The sequence below is a fragment of the Balaenoptera musculus genome, chromosome 8, assembly GCF_009873245.2.
Source record: "Balaenoptera musculus isolate JJ_BM4_2016_0621 chromosome 8, mBalMus1.pri.v3, whole genome shotgun sequence".
Lineage (NCBI taxonomy): Eukaryota > Metazoa > Chordata > Mammalia > Artiodactyla > Balaenopteridae > Balaenoptera > Balaenoptera musculus.
Window position 1 is genome coordinate 65,854,046 of NC_045792.1, and position 23,406 is coordinate 65,877,451.

Below are 23,406 nucleotides of genomic sequence, written 5' to 3' on the forward strand. Positions count from 1 at the left end.
TATAGGGTCACTCCCATACAAGGACACCCATTCAAGACCAGAGTAGGTAACTGTTTCACCTAATCTCATAGAGACAGAGGAAGTTAAGCAAAAGGAGAAGATAGAGGAATTTGTTTCAATTGAAAGAACAAGAGAAAACCCCTGAAAAACAACCAATGAAATGAAAATAAATAATTTATCAGATAAAGAGTTCAAAGCATTAGTAATAAGAATGCTAACTGGATTACTGAAAAAAAATAGATTAATACAGTGAGAATTTTAATAAAGAACTAGAAAATATAAAAAAGAACCAGTCAGAACTGAAGAATACAATAAATGAAATGAAAAACATGCTAGAAAGAATTAACAGTAGACTAGGTAATACAGAAGAACGTATAAGTGATCTGCAAGATAGAATAATGGAAATCACCCTGTCATAACAGCAAGAATAAAAAGAAATTTAAAAAAAATAAGAACACTTTAAGGGACCTCTGGGACATCAAGCATGAAAAAAAAAAGAATCAGATTATGGGGGGTCCCAGATGGAGAAGAGGGAGAAAAGTGTCCAAAATGTATTTGATGAAATTATGGCTGAAAAATTCCTGAACCTGAAGAAGAAAACAGATATCCAGGTACAGGAAGCACAGAGGGTCCCAAACAAGATGAACCCAAACAGACCCACACCAAGACATATCATAATTAAAATGGCAAAAGTTAAAGAGAGAATTCTAAAGGCAGCAAGAAAGAAAACAGAGTCATATATATCAGGGAACACCCATAAGGCTATCGGCTGATTTTTCTGCAGAAACTTTGCAGGCCAAAAGGGAGTGGTATGCTATATTTAAAGTGCTGAAAGGGAAAAACCTGCAACCCAGGATACTCTACCCAGCAAAATTATCATTTAGAATTGAAGGAGAGATACAGAACTTCTCAGGCAAGCAAAACTAAAGAGTTCATCAATACTAATATGATCCTAAAAGAAATGTTAAAGAGTCTTCTCTAAGTGGAAAATGGAAGGCTAATACAAGAAGTAAGTATAGGAAAGGAAAAATCCCACTAGTAAAGCAAGTATATAGTAAAGGATGAGGATCAACCAATTAAATAAGCTAACATGAAGATTAAGACCAAAAAAATTGTAAAATCAATTTTAACTGCAACAAACAGTGAAGGAATACACATGAAGATGTAAAATAGGACATCAAAAACACAAAATGTTGGGGAGGGGAGTAAAAAAATGTAGATCTTTTAGAATGTGTTTGAACTTTGACTGTCAGTTACACATAGTTATAAGTCAACATATATGAACCCCATAGTAACCACAAATCAAAAACCTACAATAGATACACAAAAGCTAGATAGAAAGGAACACAAGCATACCACTAAAGAAAATCATCAAACCAAAAGGGAAGAAACTAAAAGAAGAAAAGAACAGAGAAGAACTACAGAAACAGCCAGAAAACAAGTAACAAAATGGCAGTAAGTACATACCTATCAATAATCACTTTAAATGTCAATAGACTAAATGCTCCAATCAAGACATAGGGCAGGGCTTCCCTGGTGGTGCAGTGGTTAAGAATCCGCCTGCCAATGCAAGGGACACGGGTTCGAGCCCTGGTCTGGGAAGATCCCACATGCCGTGGAGCAACAAAGCCCATGCACCACAACTACTGAGTCTGCGCTCTAGAGCCCGCAAGCCACAACTACTGAGCCCGTGTGCCACAACTACTGAAGCCCGCACGCCTAGAGCCCGTACTCCGCAACAAGAGAAGCCACTGCAGTGAGAAGCCTGCGCACCCCAACGAAGAGTAGACCCCGCTCGCCACAGCTAGAGAAAGCCCACACGCAGCAACGAAGACCCAACGCAGCCATAAAGGAAGGAAAGAAGGAGGGAGGGAGGGAAAGGAAGGAAGGAAGGAAAGAGAGAGAGAAAGAAAGAAAGAAAGGAAAGAAAGAAAAAAGAAAGAAAGACATAGAGCAGAAAGGAGCAATCAAGATGGTGGAGTAGTCGGATGTGAAGCTCACCTCTTGCCACAAATACATCAAAAGTACATCTACATGTGGAATGATTCTCACAGAATATCTACCAAAGGCTGGCAGAAGACCTCTGACCTCTGAAACGGCAAGAAAATCTCCATGTAACCGGGCAGGACAAAAGAAAAAAGCAAGAGAAAAAAGAAAGTGAGAAAGGAATCCGAATGGGACCTGCACCCCTGGGAGGGAGCTCTGAAAGAGGAAAGCTTCCTGCACCCTGGGAAGTCCCCTCACCAGTAGGGACATCAGCCAGGACAGAGCTTCAGAGCCTTGGAAGAGAACGCAAGAACCAGTTTGCAGCAGAAAGAATGCAGAGAGACATGCACAGATGGTCAGTGCCACTGCTCTCCTCTCCCCAGTGCATCTGCCAGGGCAAGCGTGGGCTGGGTGCAGAAGCTCGGGCTTTGGAGATCAGACCTGGGGAGAGGATTGGGATGGGCTGCATGGAAACAGACTGAAGGGGCTGGAGTCTGGTGCAACCACACCTGACTGTGTATGCAGAGGAAGCCTGGGCCACCTTAGAGGCAAGGAGCCATTGTGCGGGTGGCATGCAAGGGAAGAGGTGGGACCCACCATTACACTCTTTTTCCCTACATGTGCTCTCAGGTGGCAGGACACTGCCTACAGGAGCTCCAGGAGCAGTCACAAGCTGCCACTGCCGCTGCCCCATTTCAGGAGCGGTTGTGAACTGCTTCCATTCCCATCACATGCTCTGGGGACATGCATGAGCCACCACCACTGCTGAGAACCCCATGACTGGGCACCAGCTGCTGCATCTACACACTCCCTATTTAGGGGATAACGGCCAGCACACACTGAGGAAAGAGGTGACAGGCATCCATACTAAAAACAGCCCTTGCACCAAAAATACTAAACCCACACAAGCTACACAGGGGCACTTCCACATATAAATAGCCCTCCAAGACCTCAGTAGATAATTATTTCTCCTAAACTCACAGAATAAGAGAAGTATAAGTAAAATGAAGAAGCAGAGGAACCACTCCCAGTTAAAAGACCAAGAGAATTCCCCTGAAAGAACAAACAATGAAACAGATCCCTTCAGCCTAATAGACACCAATTTTGAAAAGGAGATAAAGAAAATACTGAAGGAATTAGGAAAAGCTATCAACAGAAATGCAAAGTACTGTAGAAAGGAACTAGAAACTGTAAAGAGGAACTAAGAAAAATTAGAAAACTCATTTGCCAAGACAAAAACTGGACTAAAGGCAATGAATAGCAGAATAAATAATGCAGAAGAACAAATAAGTGACCTGGAAGATAGAATAATGAAAATCACACAGGACAGCAGGCAGAAAGACCAATTTTTTAAAAAATGAAAGCAATATAAGAGACCTATGGGATAATATAAAGTATGCCAATCTATGTATGATAAGGATTGTAGAAGGGGAAGAAAGAGAAAAGGGGGTTGAAAATGTATTTGAGGATATTATGGCTGAAAACTTCCCAAACCTAAAGAAGGAAACATATCCAGGTACAGGAAGCACAGAGGGTCCCAAACAAGGTAAACCCAAACAGACCTACACTGAAACATATTATAATGAAAATGGCAAAAGTTATAGAGAGGGTTCTAAAGGCAGCAAGAAAAACACGGAGTTCATTACAAGTGAACATAAGGCTATCAGCTGACTTCTCTACAGAAACGTTGCAGGCTAGAAGGGAGTGGAAAAAATATATTCAAAGTCCAGAAAGGGAAAAATCTGCAACCTAGGATACTCTACCCAGCAAAATTATCATTTAGAATAGAAGGAGAGATAAAGAATTTCTCAGAAAAGCAAAAACTAAAAGAATACAGCAATACTAAACCTATCCTAAAGGAAATATTGAAAGGTCTCCTATAAATAGAAAAGAAGTAAGAATATATAGGAAAGAGAAAATCACAATTGGAAAACAAAGCACCTAAATAAGCGAGTACACAGATTTTTTTAAAAATCAAAAAATGTCTGTGAAAGTGATGATAACCACAATGAACAGCAAAAGGATGAACATGAAGATGTAAAAGAGGACATCAAAGTCATGAAATGTGGCGGAGGAAGAACATGTAGCTTTTTTTTTCATTTCCTAGAATGTGTTTGAGCCTATATGACTACCAGTCTAAGGCGAGTAGATACAGGATGGGGTTAACATACTTGAAAAACAGTCTAACCACAAATCAAAAACATACAATAGATTCACAAAAAACAAAAACAAAAAAAGAGAACATAAGTATAATACAAAAGAAAATCATCAAACCACAAAAAGAAAGGGACAAAGAAGAAATATAAAATCAATGGGGGGGCTTCCCTGGTGGCGCAGTGGTTGAGAGTCTGCCTGCCAATGCAGGGGACACAGGTTCGAGCCCTGGTCTGGGAGGATCCCACATGCCGCGGAGCAACTGGGCCCGTGAGCCACAGGTACTGAGCCTGCGCATCTGGAGCCTGTGCTCCGCAACAGGAGAGGCCACGATAGTGAGGGGCCCACGCACCGCAACGAAGGGTGGCCCCTGCTTGCCGCAACTAGAGAAAGCCCTCGAACAGAAATGAAGACCCAAAACAGCCATAAATAAATTAATAAAAAAAAAAATCAATGGGAAAAAAATGTTAAAATGGCAATAAATAGATATCTATCAATAATTACCTTAAATGTCAATGGACACAATGCTCCAATCAAAACACACAGAGTAGCAGAGTGGATTTTTTTAAAAAAAGAGCCTACAATATGCTGCCTACAAGAGACCCACTTCAGGGCAAAGGATATATATAGATTGAAAGTGAGGGGATGGAAAGATATTTCAAGCAAACGGGAATGAAAAAACAGAGGTTACAATTCTCATATCAGACAAAATGACTTTAAAACATAGGCCATAAAGAAAGATAAAGGACACTGTATAATGATAAAAGGATCAATACAGGAAGAGGATTGTATACTTGTCAACATACATGCACCTAATATAGGAGCACCCAAATACATAAAACAAATACTAACAGACATAAAGAGAGAAAATGACAGTAATATAATAATAGTAGGAGACTTTAACACCCCACTCACATCAATGGACAGATCTTCTAGACAGAAAATTAATAAGGTAACAGATCTTAAATGATACAGTAGAACAGTTATACATAATTGATATTTTCAGAACATTACATCCAAAAAATCAGAATACACATTCTTTTCAAGTGCACATAGAACATTCTCTAGGATTGACCACATACTAGGGTACAAAACAAGCCTCAACAAATTTAAGAGTATAGAAATTATCTCAAACATCTTTTCTGACCACACCAGCATGAAACTAGAAATCAACCACAGAAAAAGAAATGAGAAAAAAATGATTACATGGAGATTAAACAACGTACTACTAAAAAACCACTGGATCAACGATGAAATCAAAAAGGAAATTTAAAAATACCTTGAGACAAATGACAGTGAAAACACACCATACAAAATCTTTGGGATGCAGCAAGAGCAGTTCTCAGAGGAAAGTTCATAGCGACACACGCCTTTCTCAGAAAACAAGAAAAATCAAGTAAAAACCTAACCTACATTTAAAAGAATTAGAAAAAGAAGAACAAACAAAACCTAAAGTCAGCAGAAGGAAGGAAATAATAAAGATCAGAGAGCAAATAAATAAAATAGAGATTAAAAAAACAATAGACATTCTCTGACATAAATCGCAGCAGGATTTTTTTTTGATCCACCTCGTAGAGTAATGATAATTAAAACAAAGATAAACAAATGGGACCTAATTAAACTTAAAAGGTTTTGCACAGCAAAGTAAACCATAAACACGAAAAGACAACCCACAGAATGGGAGAAAATATTTGCAAAGGAAGCAACTGACAAGGGATTAATCTCCAAAATATACAAACAGCTCAAGCAGCTCAATATCCAAAAAACCCAAAAAACCCAATCAAAAAGTGGGCAGATCTAAATAGACGTTTCTCCAAAGAAGACATACAGATGGCTAAAAAGCACATGAAAAGATGCTCAACATCACTAATTATTAGAGAAATGCCCATCAAAACTACAATGAGGTATCACCTCACAGTGGTCAGAATGACCATTATCAAAAAAATCTACAGGGGCTTCCCTGGTGGCACAGTGGTTGAGAGTCTGCCTGCCAATGCAGGCCACACGAGTTCAATCCCTGGTCTGGGAAGATCCCACATGCCACGGAGCAACTAGGCCTGTGAGCCACAACTACTGAGCCTGCGTGTCTGGAGCCTGTGCTCCGCAACAAGAGAGGCCGCAACAGTGAGAGGCCCGCACACCGTGATGAAGAGTGGCCCCCGCTTGCCACAACCAGAGAAAGCCCTTGCACAGAAACGAAGACCCAACACAGCCAAAAATAAATAAATAAATGTGGGGTTTAAAAAAAAAAAAAGTGGATACATTTAGGAATGGAAGCAATGTTTAAAAAAAATCTACAAATAGTAAATGCTAGAGAGGATGTGGAGAAAAGGGAACCCTCCTACACTGTTGATGGGAATGTAATTGGTACAACTATTATGGAGAACAGTATGGAGGCTCCTTAAAAAACTAAAAATAGAACTACCATATGATCCTGCAATCCCACTCCTGGACATATACCCAGATAAAACCATAATTCAAAAAGATACATGCACCCCTATGTTCATTGCAGCACAATTTACAATAGCCAGGACGTGGAAGCAACCTAAATGTCCATCGACAGAGGAATGGATAAAGAAGATGTGGGGTGTGTGTGTGTGTGTGTGTGTGTGTGTGTGTGTGTGTGTGTGTGTGTGTATATACACATATATACACACACATATACATACAATGGAATATTACTCAGCCATAAAAAAGAATGAAAGAATGTCATTTGCAGCAACATGGATGGACCTAGAGATTCTCATACTGAGTGAAGTAAGTCAGACAGAGAAAAACAAATATCATATATCGCTTATATGTGGAATCTAAAAAAATGTTACAAATGAACCTATTTACAACACAGAAATAGAGTCACAGATGTAGAAAACAAATTTATGGTTACCGGGGCGGGGGGGGGAAAGGAGGGGAGGGATAAACTGGGAGATTGGAATTGACATATACACACTACTATATATAAAGTAGATAACTAAAAGACCTACTGTATAGCATGGGGAATTCTTCTCAATACTCTGTAATGACCTACATGGGAAAAGAATTTTAGAAAGAGTGGATATATGTGTATGTATAACTGATTCACTTTGCTGTACAGCAGAAACTAACACAACACTGCAAATCAACTATACTCCAATAAAAATTAAATTTTAAAAAACAATAGGAAAAAAAGCAATAAAACCAAGAGCTGGTTCTTTGAAAGGGTAAACAAGATTGACAAACCTCTAGCCAGGCTCACCAAGAAGAAAAGAGAGAACCAAAATAAACAAAATAAGAAATGAAAAAGGAGACATAACAACCCATACCACAGAAATACAGAAAACCATAAGGGAATACTATGAACAATTATATGCCAACAAATTCGACAACCTAGAAGAAATGGACAAGTTTCTAGAAACATACAGCCCACAAAAATTGAATCAAGAAGAAACAGATAATTTGAACAGACTGATCACTAGAGATGAAGTAGATGACCAGATGGCTTCACAGGCGAATTCTACCAAACATACAAAGAACTTTTACCGATCCTTCTCAAACTCTTCCAAAAAATTGAAGAGGAAGGAACACTCCCAAAGACATTCTATGAAGCCACCATCATCCTGATACCAAAACCAGCAAAGGCAAAGCCAGCCACAGCAATCAGATGAGAAAAAGAAATAAAAGGTATCCAAATTGGAAGGGAAAAGGTAAAATTGTCATTATATGCAGATGTCATGATTCTGTATAGAGAAAACCCTAAAGACTCCACAAAAAAACTACTAGAACTGATAAATGAATTCAGCAATGTAGCAGGATACAAGATTAACAAGACTCTTTTTTTTTTTTATAGTTTCCTTTGCTGTGCAAAAGCTTGTAAGTTTGATTAGGTCCCATTTTATTTTTGTTTTGTACATATGTACAATGGAATACTACTCAGCCATAAAAAAAGAACGAAATAATGTCATTTGCAGCAACATGGATACAACTTGAGATTATCATACTAAGTGAAGTAAGTCAAAGAGAAAGACAAATATCATATGATATCACTTATATGTGGAATCTAAAATATGACACAAATGAACCTATCTACAAAACATAAACAGACTCACAGACATAGAGAACAGACTTGTGCTTGCCAAGGGGGAGGGGGTTGGGGGAGGGATGGAATGGGAGGTTTGGGTTAGCAGAGATAAGCTATTATATATGGAATGGACAAACAATAAGGTCCTACTGTATATTCAGTATCCTATGATAAACCATAATGGAAAAGAATATATATATATATATATATATATGTATATATCTGAATCACTTTTCTGTACAGCAGAAATTAACACATTGTAAATCAACTATACTTCAATATAAATAAATAAATTGATAGATACATTTTAAAAAAAAAAGAAAAGAAGACACAGGGTGGCTGATTGGATAAAGAAAAAAATGCCCATCTAAATGCTGCTTACAAGAGACTCACTTCAGAACTAAAGATACACACAGACTGAAAGTGAGGGAAAGGAAGAATATTTCATGCAAATGGAAAGACCAAAGCAGGAGTAACAATACTCATATAAGACAAAATAGACTTTAAAACAAAGTCTATAGCAAAAGACAAGGGCATTAAATAATGATAAAGGGATCAAAGAAGAAGAGGATAAAACACTTGTTAACATATATGCACTTAAATATATAAAGCAAACATTGACATAACAGGAGAAATTGACAGTAATACAATAATAGTAGGGGACTTTTTTAAAATTTATTTTTTGGCTGTGTTGGGTCTTCGTTGCTGCACACGGGCTTTCTCTAGTTGCAGCGAGTGGTGGCTACTCTTCGTTGCAGTGCGTGGGCTTCTCATTGCAGTGGCTTCTCTTGTTGTGGAGCACGGGCTCTAGGCACACAGGCTTCAGTAGTTGTGGCACGGCATATGGGATCTTCCCAGACCAGGGCTTGAACCCGTGTCCCCTGCATTGGCAGGCGTATTCTTAACCACTGTGCCACCAGGGAAGTCCCAGTAGGGGACTTTAATACCCACTTACATCAATGAACAGATCAGCAGAAGAAAATCAGTAAGGAAACAGTGGTCTTAAATGACACATTAGATTAGTTGGACCTAATAGATATCTACATTCCACTCAGAAACAGCCGAATACACATTTTTTTCAAGTGCACATGGAATGTTCTCCAGGATAGAGCACATGCTAGGCCACAAAACAAGTCTCAACAAATTTAAGAGGATAGAAATTATATCAAGCATTTTCCCAAACACAATGGTATGAAACTAGAAATCAGTTACAGGAAGAAAAATGGGAAAAGCATGAACACATGGAGACTAAACAATGTTCTACTTTAAAAAACCGGTGGGTCAATGAAAAAATCAAAGAAGAAAGCAGAAAATACCTCGAGACAAACGAAAATGGAAACACAACTTTCCAAAATCTGTGGGATGCAGGAAAAGCAGTTCTAAGAGGGAACCTTATAGCAATAAGCGACTATTTAAAGAAATAAGAAAAAAATCTCTAATAAACAATCTAACTGACCATCTAATGGAATTAGAGGAAGAAGAACAAACAAAGCCCAAACTTAGCAGAAGGAAGGAAATAATAAAGATCAGAGAGTAAATAAATAAAATAGAGACCAAAAAAAAAAAAAAACCCAGGGCTTCCCTGGTGGCGCAGTGGTTGAGAATCCGCCTGCCAATGCAGAGGACACGGGTTCGATCCCTGGTCTGGGAAGATCCCACATGCCACGAAGCAACTAAGCTTGTGTGCCACAACTACTGAGCCTGTGCTCTAGAGCCCATGAGCCACAACTACTGAGCCCGTGTGCCACAACTACTGAAGCCCATGCGCCTAGAGCCCGTGCTCCACAACGAGAGAAGCCACTGCAATGAGAAGCCCGCGCACCGCAACGAAGAGTAGCCCCTGCTCGCCGCAACTAGAGAAAGCCTGCGTGCAGCAACGAAGACCCAACACAGCCAAAAATAAATTTAAAAATAATAATAATAATAATAATAATAATTTTTTTTTAAAAACCCAAATATCAATGAAACCAAAAGCTGGCGTTTTTTTAAAAGATAAACAAATTTGACAGATTTTTACCCAAGCTCATCAGGAAAAAAAAAAAAAAACACGAGAGGACCCCAAAAAACAAAATAAGAAATGAAAGAACAGAAATAACAACCAATATCACAGAGATACAAAAAAAATCATAAGAGAATACTATGAACAGTTATATGCCAAAAAATTGGACAACCTAGAAGAAATGGTCAAATTTCTAGAAACATACAACCTTCCAAGACTGAATCAGGAAGAAACAGTCTGAACAGAGTGATCACTAGTAGTGAATTGAATTTGTAATTTTAAAAAACCAAACAAACAAACAAACAGAAGAAAACTCCCAGCAAACAAAAGTCCCGAAAGCTTCACAGGGAAATTCTACCAAACATATAAAGGAAGAACTAATATCATCCTTCTCAACTATTAAAAAAATTGAAGAGGAGAGAACATTTGTAAATTCATTCTACAAGGCCATCATTACCCTGATACCAAAATCAGGCAAAGACACTACAAAAAAAGAGAAAGAAAGAAAATTGCAGGCCAATATCTAAGATAAATATAAACAAAAATTCTCAACAAAATATTACCAAACCAAATTCAACAATATAAAAATCCCAAAATCAAGTGTGATTTATTCCAGGAATGCAAGGATGGTTCAATATCCCCAAATCAATATGATACATCACATTAACAAAAAGAAGGATAAAAATCACACTATTATCTCAATAGGCACAGAAAAGGCATTTGACAAAATTCAACATCCATTCATGACAAAAATTCTCATCAAAGTTGTTATAGAAGGAAAATATCTCAATATAATAAAGGCGATTTATGACAAACTCACAGCTAACACCATACTCAACAATGAAAAGGTAAAAAAGCTTTTTCTCTAGAACCAGGAACATGACAAGGATGCCCATTCTCATCACTTCTGGTTAACATAGTTTGGAAGTCCTAGCCATAACAATCGGAAAAGAAATAGAAATAAAAGACATCCAACCAGATGGGAAGAAGTAAAACTGTAACTATTTGTAGATGACATGATACTATGTATTGAAAACTCTAAAGTCTCCACCAGAAAACGATCAGAACTAATAAGTGAATTCAGTAAAGTTGCAGGGTATAAGAATACCTAGGAATAAACTTAACTAAGGAGGTGAAAGTCCTATAATCTGAAAACCATAAAACACTTATGAAGGAAATTGAAGATGATTCAGAGAAATGGAAAGATATCCCATGTTCATGGATTGGAAGAATTAATATTGTTAAAATGTCCATACTACCCAAAGCAATCTACAGATTTAACACAATCCCTACCAAAATACCCATGACATTTTTCACAAAACTAGAACAAATAATCCTAAAACGTATATGTAACCACAAAACACCCCAAATTGCAAAAGCAATCTTGAGAAAAAAGAACAAAGCTGGAGGAATCACTCGCCCTGACTTTAGACTATACTACAAAGCTACAGTAATCAAAATAGCATGGTACTGGCACAAAAACAGACACATAGATCAATGGGATAGAATAGAGAGCCCAGAAATAAACCCACACACTTGTGGTCAATTAATCTACAACAAAGGAGGCAAGAATATACAATGGAAAAAAGACAGTCTCTTCAATAAGTGGTACAAGGAAAACTGGACAGCTACATGTAAAAGAATGAAATTAGAACACTTGTTCATATCATATACAAAAATAAACTCAAAATGAATTAAAGACCTAAATTTAAGACTTGAAACCATAAAACTCCTAGAGGACAACATAGGCAGAACACTCTTTGACATAAGTTGTAGCAATATTTTGGGGGCTCGCTCTCCTAACACAAAAGAAATAAAAGCAAAAATAAATAAATGGGACCTAATTAAACTTAAAAACTTGCACAGCAAAAGAAATATTGACAAAATGAAAAGACAACCTACTGAATGGGAGAAAATATTTGCAAATGATATTACCAGTAAGTGGTTAGTTTCCAAAATATATAAATAGTTCATACAACTCAATATCAAAAAAGTCAAACAACCTGATTAAAAAATGGGCAGATGCACGTCTGGAGCTTGTGCTCCGCAACGGGAGAGGCTGCAGCAGTGAGAGGCCTGCACACCGCGATGAAGAATGGCCCCCGGGCTTCCCTGGTGGCGCAGTGGTTGAGAGTCTGCCTGCCAATGCGGGGGACACGGGTTCGAGCCCTGGTCTGGGAAGATCCCACATGCCGCGGAGCGGCTGGGCCCGTGAGCCACAATTGCTGAGCCTGCGCGTCTGGAGCCTGTGCCCCGCAACGGGAGGGGCTGCGATGGTGAGAGGCCCGCGCACTGCGATGAAGAGTGGTCCCCACTTGCCACAACTAGGGAGAGCCCTCGCACAGAAACGAAGACCCAACACAGCCATAAATAAATAAATGAATATTAAAAATATATATATATATTAAAAAAAAAAAAAAAAAAAAAGAATGGCCCCCACTTGCCGCAACTAGAGAAAGCCCTCACACAGAAACAAAGACCCAACACAGCAAGCAAGCAAGCAAGCAAGCAAGCAAGCAAGCAAGAAAGAAAGAAAGAAAGAAAGAAGAAAGAAAGAAAGAAAGAAAGAAGCTTTCATTAAAAAAAAAAAATAGGCAGAAAACCTGAATAGACATTTTTCCAAAGAACATGTACAGATGACCAACGGGCACATGAAAAGCTGCTCAACATGACTAATCATCAGAGAAATGCAACTCAAAACAATAATGAGATATCACCTCACACCTGTCAGAATGGCTACCATCAAAATGTCTGCAAATAATAAATGCTGGAGAGGGTGTGGAGAAAAGAGAACCCTTCTACACTGTTGGTGGGAATGTAAACTGTTGCAACCACTATGGAAACAGTATGGAGCTTCCTCAAAAACTAAAAATAGAACTGCCATATGATCCAGCAATTCCACTGCTGGGTATATATCTGGAAAAGATGAAAACTAATTCAAAAAGATACATGCACCCTGATGTTCACAGCAGCACTATTTACAATAGCCAAGATATGGAAGCAACCCAAGTGCTCATCAACAGATGAATGGATTAAGAAGATGTGGTATATATATAATATGGAATACTACTCAGCCATAAAAGAGAATGAAATAGTGCCATTTGCAGCAATGTGGATGGACCTAGAGAATATTATGCTTAGTGAAATAAGCCAGAGAAAGACAAATACTATATGATTTCACTTATATGTGGAATCTAAAAAATAAAACAGATGAATATAACAAAACAGAGACTCACAGATATGAGAACAAACTAGTGATTACCAGTGGGGAAAGGGAAGGAGGGAGAGGAAAGATAGTGGTAGGGGATTAACAAACTACTATGCCTAAAATAAATAAGCAACAAGGATATACTGTACAGCATAGGAAAATATAGCCATTGTTTTATAATAACTTTAAATGGAGTAAAATCTATAAAAATATTGAATCACTGTGTTATACACCTGAAACTAATATAACACTGTAAATCAACTATACTGCAATAAAAGGGAAAAGAAGTGAATTGGAGTAAATTAAATGGTCATTTTGAAACATTCTCCCATATTGGACATTTTCTTTCTCTAGCAATCTTAGAACTCCCCTGTCTTTAAAAGGGAAAAACAAATCCTCCCGCCTCCATCCATAGCTCTCCTTCCTCAGGCTCCCAAGTTCACCCTTTGCACCCATGCCCATTGCCTCCACCTCTCATCTGCCCATTCTGCTGTTAACACCTTGCCACCACCTGCACATGGCCTTGCTCTCTCCCAAGCCACCAGCAGGACCATGTCCCCTGGGAACTCTTTCCAGCCCTTACTCTCTTCACCCTCTTGGGAGCATGTGGCTCTATTGGTCATCCTCTCTTTCTGGAATTTTCTTTCTTGGCTTCCAGGACACTGGGAAATCATTCATGCATTTATTTATTAATATCTTTTGAGGTCTGTGCATGCCAGGTACTGGGCCAGGCACTGGAGCAAAACAAGATCAACTCTCTGCAGTCACGTTGGTCACACTCCGAGCAGAGGCAGATTTCATCAGATAAGCACACAAACCACAGCTTGAGAACTGGAGTGAGTGCTATGAAGGAAGAGTGCGGGGGGTTTGAGAACATAAGACAGGGTGCCCTCATCAAAGCTAGGTGTCAAGACTTCACTCAGGAGGTAGTGCTTTGAGCTGAGGTCTGCAAGAGGATCAGGAGGCAGCTACTTGGGAAGAACAATCTAGATGTTGCAACAGCATGTGCAGAGGCCAAGATGATGGCGGAGCACAGCCTATTGGGACGTTGTGAAAGGAAGCCTCTGTGACCAGTGCAGAGTGAATGAGGGGGAACGTGGCATGAAGTGAGACTGGAAGGGTGGGCCAGAGTCAGCTTTTGCCTTGTAAAACCATGGCTTAGGATTCGGGACTTTATCTTATGTGAAATAGCTGTATGGGCATACAGGTTGTGACCTGCACAATCCCTGGGGCCAGAGTTATATTGTAGTCTGTGGTAATGATACCTTGGAAATATGAATGATGTGCCCTGGAGTTGTGCAGTGTGCATCCTGCACAACCATACCCAGAAGCCAAATAGTCTAGCTGCAGTGGGTAGAATGGACTGGAGAGGGCAAGAGGCTTTGAAGAGCCCAGTTAGGAGCCTGCTGCAGTGGCCCCAGTGTCAGCCTACCTTCCTCTTCACGCTCACTCCCTTAGTGAGCTCATCTTTGTCCCTGTCTGCCTTTCCAGCAGTTCCTTCTTAGGGTAACTTCCTAATCTTTGACTTGGGTGGAATTTAAGGAACACTCATCACCAAGCAGTCAGGGGAGGACAGGAATCAGCCCAGAGGGCATAGGACCCTACCTGACAGAGGGTGACTCAGCATGAGCAAGGCAAGGCAGCAGGGCTCAGCCACTGGGCAGGGTCCAAGCTGGAGGCTCACATATGTGCACGAACCAACATGGGAGCAGAAAGGGAGCTGAGCTCCAGGCCTCACGGGTGGTCCCTGAGCCCCTGGTCTATCGGCAAGAGAGCTTGGAGCAGAGTCTGAGCCCAGCAGGGGTGGAGTAGTTGGTCTACAACTGGGATAAGGCCTGGGAGGGGGCAGGCAGGATGGGGCCCAGGGGTTTGGGGAGCCCTAAGGAGATTCCCCAGCCCTGGGCCCTTGGCTTATGGCCCAGTAGGTGTTGATCTTTGCAGGGCCTAGGGCCTGGGCACACCTGACTGTGGCAGCTACAACTGCAAGAGTCCCAAGGCTAAGACCTGGAACCACAGCCCAGCCTGCCAGAGCCACCGGCCTCCCGCTCTGCTGGTCCTGGATGATCCCTGTTCCTTTTGACCATGCCGCTGCTGGAGCCCTGACATTGTCCCCCAGTCCCTTCCCTCCCAGCGACTCAGCCTCCCACCTTTGAAACCCAGAGCATTTATTATTTTCTATTATTTTCTCTTACATCATTTACTTCATCAGACCTTCTGCACAGTTAGGGTTTTTTTCCAATAACTTTAGTGAAATATTATCCAACGAGCCACCATGTAACCAGCTCCCAGCTCAAGGGATACAGCAATCCCAGCTCCCCAGACTTCCCTCCGCTTGCCCTTTTTGGACATAATCTTCAACCTCAACTCTCCTGACTTGTATAGTCATCAGACTTTTGCCTTTTGCCTTCTTTTTTTTTTTTAAACTTTTCCTTTTCCTTCTATTACCTCAGTCTGCATCCCTAAGTAGTAGGCAGAGTTCCTTTCTTTATATTTTCACTACGCCAGTTCCTCAGGGAAGGCGCTCCCACAGTGGTGTGAGTGCAGAGGGGCAAGCGCAGGGTGGGGCCTTGGGGGGGAGGAGAAGGCAGAGGAGTCCACAGAGGGTTAGAGGGGCAGCCAGAGGAGGCGACCAGTAAAGAGGAGGAAGAGAGGGAGGGGTCAGGGGAAGTGAGGGCGGGAGGAAATGGTTGTATAAAAGCTCAGGACAGGGGGCTTGCCTGGTGGCGCAGTGGTTGAGAATCTGCCTGCCAATGCAGGGAACACGGATTCGAGCCCTGGTCTGGGAAGATCCCACATGCCGCGGAGCAACTGGGCCCGTGAGCCACAATTGCTGAGCCTGCGCGTCTGGAGCCTGTGCTCCGCAACAAGAGAGGCCGCGATAGTGAGAGGGCCGTGCACCGCGATGAAGAGTGGCCCCCGCTTGCCACAACTAGAGAAAGCCCTCGCACAGAAACGAAGACCCAACACAGCCATAAATAAATAAATAAATAAATAAATAAATAAAAATTAAAAAAAAAAAAAAAAAGCTCAGGACCCACGGTGGAACTCTCCTGAAAATATAATCCAGCTCCCAGCCTCAAACCCGGCCACCTTGCTCTGTCCTTAATCTTTCGGGTGACACATAATCTACTGAGTACTCCCTGCCGGGTGGGCTCCTCTGCCCTTTAGGGGCCCTCCCACCCATCTTAAGGGAGAGGCAGCTTAGTCCTAACTCACCTCCTCGTCCCCCAGTGTAGCTGCAGGCCCTCCCCTCCTTGCCACCCATCACGGCTGGCTCTGTGGGGCAGGGTGAAGGCAGAGGGAGAGGGGCCCCGAGAGACAGGTGAGACCCAGGGCACAGAGTCGGGTCAGGGTCCTCTCGCCTGGGATTCTGTTTCCAGGGCAAAGACTACATGCTCTGGGGTCTGCTTTCTTTCAGTGAGAGATGAGACGCCCATGCCCCAGCACCTCTGCCCCTGGCTGTCCCCTGCTCTGAATTCTTGCTGCACACACTGCCCGTCCTTCAACACCCACCTGCCCCTGGTTGTCTCATGGGGATGCTCTTCTCTCCCAGCAGGACAGGGAGCTAGCTCCTCAGGAGCACAGAATGATGTCCTGTGGGAGAGGGGAGACACCCTCCCCAGGACCATGTGGTGGGGGGCAGAAGGAAGAGGACACCCGATGCCAGTTTGGGGCCATGTGGCACCACTGAAGCAATGTGTGTTTTTTTGTTTTCTATGCAGACATTGTCAACTGTGACCTGAAATCCACACTGCGAGTGTTGTACAACCTCTTCACCAAGTACCGGAACGTGGAGTGAGGGGCAGACTGGACCGTCCCCTGAACCGCCTTAACCTGCTTATTCCTGTCTCTTGCTCTGTGCTCTCTCCCAAGTCCGCCTGCTCTATTCCCAGAGATAGTGGAAACTGAGATTAGGAAGGAAATGATCAGTAAGTCAGTGGGCTGACCCACACCTCCCAGGCTCTAAAGCTGACCCTGCAATGGCTTGTGAAGGTTGTCGCCATCCTGGTGCCAGGTCCAGATTTCCCTCAGTGTGATTTGGAACCAACTTAGGCACAAGAGCCCACTCACCCTCAGAAGATGAAAATAAAGATAACAGTTACCATTTAATGGGTATAACCTATGGGCTGGGCACCACACTAAGTGCTCTGAGCTACTCAAACTCACGAATACTCATGACTCCTATTGAAGCAGATGTTATCAGCCCCTTTTACAGATACGGAAACTGAGGCTCAGAGAGTTTACATGACTTGCCAGAAGCTGCCATTTGTTTTTCTTCTTTGAAGAACATATGTGTTAATAACCAGCCCGTTGCATTACAGTCTCTGCACATTCTATTCTTGTGTGTGTGTGTGTGTGTGTGTGTGTGTGTGTGTGTACGTGTGCACCTGTGCCCTCCAAGAAGACAGGAGCCCCCTGATCTCACCACCAGGCAGGCTAGGTCAGGGCTCAGTGATTCACACTGAAATTGGCAAATCAAATTTCACCCATTAATAGTGTGTGTGTGGCAGGAGTCATGTCCCTCAACTCCTTCGCAAATGAAAATTACTCTTAATTCCTTCAGATTTGTAATAACCCCTTACTCTGGTTTCAGGGTGACATTTGGGGTGGATTCTGTTTAAAATTAATGGAGTGGCACATTTTGCAGCCTTCTTGCTTGATTGCATGTAATGGAAGTGCCCTATATTTTCCTACAAAATAAGTCCTCAACTCACTATCGTTAGGCAAATGTACAATATACCCAGGCACCACAGAGAGCTGGGCGCGGGCCCATGCGAGCAGGGCTTGGGAAATAGGGCTCTTCAACAGGGACCCTTGAGCTTAAAGAAAGGAACTCCTTTTTGCCCTCTAATTGATCATTTAGACCATTTCTGGCTAAGTCTGCCCACATGCAATTACTGGCTAATTCAGGCGAGGAAAAATGTAAGTTATTTAGACCCAAGCTGAGTGGTTTCCTTGCGTGGGTTACCCGCAGGCTTGCGGTTACATGGATCCCCTCTACGTGAACCCAAGTTTGGGCTCTAGTTGTCCCAGCCTGCGGGGCCTGGAGGGATAGGAAAGGGGATGAAGTGGGGGTGAGTAGGAGGACAAGAAGCGTGGGGCAAATACTTGCACACTTAGTATGCATGGGACCCCCTTAGACCGAAGGTTGCAGCTTGGGGTACTTAACATTCGTACTCATAAGTTGACCAAGCCCTTGGGATAATTAATAACTTGTACTGATATTATATCTTCATTATAGAATTTTCCTAAGTATGCTCGGTGGACACCAGTCTGTATCCCCACCACCAGAAGTCTATGCCTGCTTTGTCACTACTTTAGGCCCAATTGCACAAAGCCCATCCCTAGTTTGAGGAATTCACTGTGATCTCTGTCTACACCACCCAGAGGGAGGCCTCCCATCATGTCCAAAACATTCCTTCCAGCTTTTCATCACTTCTTACTCTATGGTCTAGCTGCAGTCACTCAGAACCCATACAATTTCGATATACTACCTATTTCTGGGGAGATTTTGCTTTAAGAAAGAAGTATTACTCAGCATAATGAGCATTAAGGATAGAAAGAAAATGTACTTTCTGTGTCAATTTGTGTAAAAGTATACAATTCTTTTTACATAATTAGTGAAATATTTCATTTGTCATTAGGAAACACTAAATACTGTGATATTCGTTTGCTCTCTTAAATTCCTGATAGCAAATCAACATAAATAACTGCTTTGTCTCCTTGAGCAATACTAAGGCAGGATGAAATAAATAATGCATTCATTTAAACGTGCTTTGCTCTATGAATTTTGTCTCCTTTTTTTGTGTTCTTTTCTTATATTCAAGCTGCAAATGGACAGTGGACAAGTGGCCTTATTAAGAGCACTCTTTTTTTATATTTTACAAATATACTGTATGAAGACACGTCAGAACACTCGGAAACTTTTTTAATAGCAGGTCTAATTTATCAGAAAATTGTGTTTCGAGACTGAGGTCTTCACCACAGTCCAGAATCCCGGGGCTTGGGCCTGGTTTTATAACACTGCCATCTCATTTAGAGGTTTTTGTTTAGATTCTGGAAACTTCTGCGTAATACATGACTATGTTTTTGAAGGGGGGTAAAAGGCATCAGGAAACAAATAAACCAAACTTAACCCTCATCTCTTTTAAAAGAAAAAAGAAAAGCTGAGGCAAGAATCAAGTCTCTGTAGGCTCACTGGGTCCTTTTTTTCCCTTTTTCCTCTTTTCTAAATTTAAATTCATTGATTTTTTAATAGTTGATGTATAAATGGTACAAAATTTTAAAAGTGTGAATAAGTATCTAGTGAAAAACCTACTTTCTCTCCCTCCCCTCCCCCAGCAGCCAGTACCTGTCCCCAGAAGCAACTATTTTGTTCTGTTTCTTATATTCACTTCCAGAGATACCCCAACAATATAAAGCATATAATTATTTGTCAACATACATATAAAATCATTCTTTAAACATAAATAGCATATTATACATAGTATCATGCACATTGCTTTTTTCACTTAATGTTCTATCTTGGAGATTATTCTGCACTGAGTATTAAAACTTCTTACAGTTTAAAATGAGAATATGAGTACTTTATAAATACAAATGCACATCTCTGGTCTGTATGAGCTAGAAAACGAAAGCCCTACCAGAAGGAGGTAATGTTGCCTAGACAGTGATTTCAAAAATCAAGACTGGTACCTACTGGGGTGGGGGGGTAGGGAGGGCATTACCAGAAACATTCTTCTGTGCCCTAAACTGAATTTATTTTTTTAAAGGCCTCCTTTGGATTATTATGGCGAATGATGTACAGTTTGATTAAGCTTTTATTTGTACATATTACTAGGGCTACTAATTTGTAATTGACTAAGAAAGTGCTAAAGGTTACTGAGTACCCCACATTATCCTGCTATAAGCCCGATGCCTGTGCAGTGCCTGTCCACTCTATGGGAAGGTCCAATTTCACATGTGCAGGCACAGAACTGACATTTCCAAAATGTGAGACAAGGACTCTTTATCAGGATATCATCAATGTTGTCTTCAGTTGGTTGCTATTTGCAATTGCTGCTTTCAGTACTTTTTAATTATGAATTACAGTTAGCTTAGCTTTATCATTATCAGTGTATTTTGTTGTGGGTTGCTTGGTTAACCCTACAGAGTATACTGAAGCTTATTTGCATCAACAGTATTCTGGGGCTGTAATTTTCCAATAACTTGACTCTCAGACATGTATACATTGTGGTTCAAATATGAATCATCCATACTCCAGTGCTAAAGCAAATGTATACATAATCCACTCCCCCTACATTATCACTAATTTATTTTTCCACTGGAAAATGAGACTAGATGGAGTCAGTAGGTCAAGCAGTTTTTCCCTGCCTAAGTAGGGGCTGATCAAAAATAATCTGATGTTTGCAGATGACATGATACTATACATAGAAAATCCTAAAGATGCCACCAGAAAACTACTAGAGCTAATTAATAAATTTGGTAAAGTAACAGGATACAAAATTAATGCACAGAAATCTCTTGCATTCCTATACAATAACAACGATAGAAAGAGAAATTAAGGAAACACTACCATTTATTATTGCAACAAAAAGAATAAAATACCTAGGAATAAACCTACCTAAGGAGACAAAAGACCTGTATGCAGAAAACTATAAGACATGGATGAAAGAAATCAAAGACAATACAAACAGATGGAAAGATATACCATGTTCTTGGATTGGAAGAATCAACATTGTGAAAATGACTATACTACCCAAAGCAATCTACAGATTCAGTGTGATCCCTATCAAATTACCAATGGCAGTTTTTACAGGACTAGAACAAAAAAGTTTACAATTTGTATGGAAAGACAAAAGACCCTGAATAGCCAAAGCAATCTTGAGAAAGAAAAATGGAGCTGGAGGAATCAGGCTCCCTGACTTCAGACTATACTACAAAGCTACACTAATCAAGACAATGTGGTACCAGCACAAAAACAGAAATATAGATCAATGGAACAGGATAGGAAGCCCAGAGATAAACCCATGCACATATGGTTAATTAATCTATGACCAGGGAGGCAAGACTATACAATGGAGAAAAGACAATCTCTTCAATAAGTGATGCTGGGAAAACTGGACAGCTCCATGTAAAAGAATGAAATTAGAATACTTCCTAACACGATACACAAAAATAAACTCAAAATGGATTAAAGACCTAAATGTTAAGGCCAGACACTATAAAACTCTTAGAGGAAAACATAGGCAGAACACTCTATGACATAAATCACAGCAAGATCCTTTTTGACCCACCTCCTAGAGTAATGGAAATAAAATCAAAAATAAACAAATGGGACCTAACGAAACTTAAAAACTTTTGCACAGCAAAGGAAACCATAAACAAGACAAAAAGACAACCCTCAGAATGGGAGAAAATATTTGCAAATGAAGCAACTGACAAAGGATTAATCTCCAAAATATACAAGCAGGTCATGCAGCTCAATACAAGAAACAAACAACCCAATCAAAAACTGGGTGGAAGACCTAAATAGATACTTCTCCAAAGTAGACGTACAGATTGCCAACAAACACATGAATAGATGTTCAACATCACTAATCATTAGAGAAATGCAAACCAAAACCACAACAAGGTGCTCTAGAGCCTGCACGCCACAACTAGAGAGAAGCCTGTGCGCAGCAATGAAAGATTCTGCATGCTACAACGAAGATCTCGCATTCCACAACTAAGACCCAACACAGCCAAAATAAATACAATAAATTAACAAAAAAAAAAGTAAAAAAAAAAAAAGAACACCACAACGAGGTGTCACCTCACACCAGTCAGAATGGCCATCATCAAAAAATCTAGAAACAATAAATGCTGGAGAGGGTGTGGAGAAAAGGGAACCCTCCTGCACTGTTGGTGGGAATGTGAATTGATACAGCCACTATGGAGAACAGTATGGAGGGTCCTTAAAAAACTAAAAATAGAACTATCATACTACCCAGCAATCCCACTACTGGGCGTATACCCAGAGAAAACCATAATTCAAAAAGATACATGAAAAAAAAAGATACATGTACACAATGTTCATTGCAGCACTATTTACAATAGCCAGGACATGGAAGCAACCTAAATGTCCATCGACAGATGACTGGATAAAGAAGATGTGGCACATATATACAATGGAATATTACTCGGCCATAGAAGGGAACGAAATTGCGTTATTTGTAATGAGGTGGATGGACCTAGACTCTGTCATACAGAGTGAAGTTAGTCAAAGAGGAAAACAAATACCGTATGCTAACGCACCTATATGGAATCTAAAACAAACGGTACCGATGAACCTAGTGGCAGGGCAGGAATAAAGACGCCGGAGGGGAAGCTGGGACGAAGTGAGAGAGTAGCATCGGAATGACCTCTGTGAAGAAGTACAAAAAACTCTGAAGGAGCTCTCATTTAGATTTTGAGGTCTAGAGAGGTCTCTGGCAAAGTGATGTTTTAAAGTGACACCTGAATCATTGAGCTACTCGAGTAAAGAGCTGTTAAGGGAAGGGCCCCAGCTAGGAGAAGACCAGGTTCCCCGGAGGAGCTGGTAGAAAGCCAGGATGGCTAGACTACAAAGAGTGAGCGGGGAGAAGAGGTGTCAGATCAGAGGATTACAGATTTTATCATAGGAGAAATGGGACACAATGTGTGTTAAAAAGCCTTCTGGCCACTATGTGGGAAAACTCTGGAGAAAGCTACGTCAGCAATATGGAGGCCTGAGACTGCCCTTCCCATCTCCATACCGTGGTCATGGCTGGAGAGCAAAGGAGACCAGGAGAGAAGCTCCAGCTTCTTCCCCGCCCCACCAGCTAATCTGGCCTCAAGCATGTGCAGGAAGCCTGGGTGTGCTATCCAAAGGCAAGGCCTGCTGGGCGCTCCTAATACTCCACCTCCTGCTGGGAGGGCAGCTCTTAGGCCATCTCCATCCTCTCTACATTTGGGTCCTTTGAGAAGAGCTAAGGGAACCAGAAG

At 41.0% G+C, this 23,406-nt stretch overlaps 1 protein-coding gene across 3 annotated transcripts in view; it reads left to right on the forward strand.

The window, feature by feature from the left end:
* The window catches only part of PARVA (parvin alpha), a 181,556-nt gene extending 162,379 nt beyond the window's left edge, over positions 1-19,177 (forward strand). For all 3 annotated transcript variants that reach the window (XM_036861595.1, XM_036861596.1, XM_036861594.1), the window contains one exon: positions 17,124-19,177. In XM_036861595.1, coding sequence (XP_036717490.1) covers positions 17,124-17,200 — 77 coding nt within the window. In that variant the 3' untranslated portion in view covers positions 17,201-19,177. The remainder of the gene's footprint in view (positions 1-17,123) is intronic.
* Positions 19,178-23,406: the final 4,229 nt, after the last annotated feature.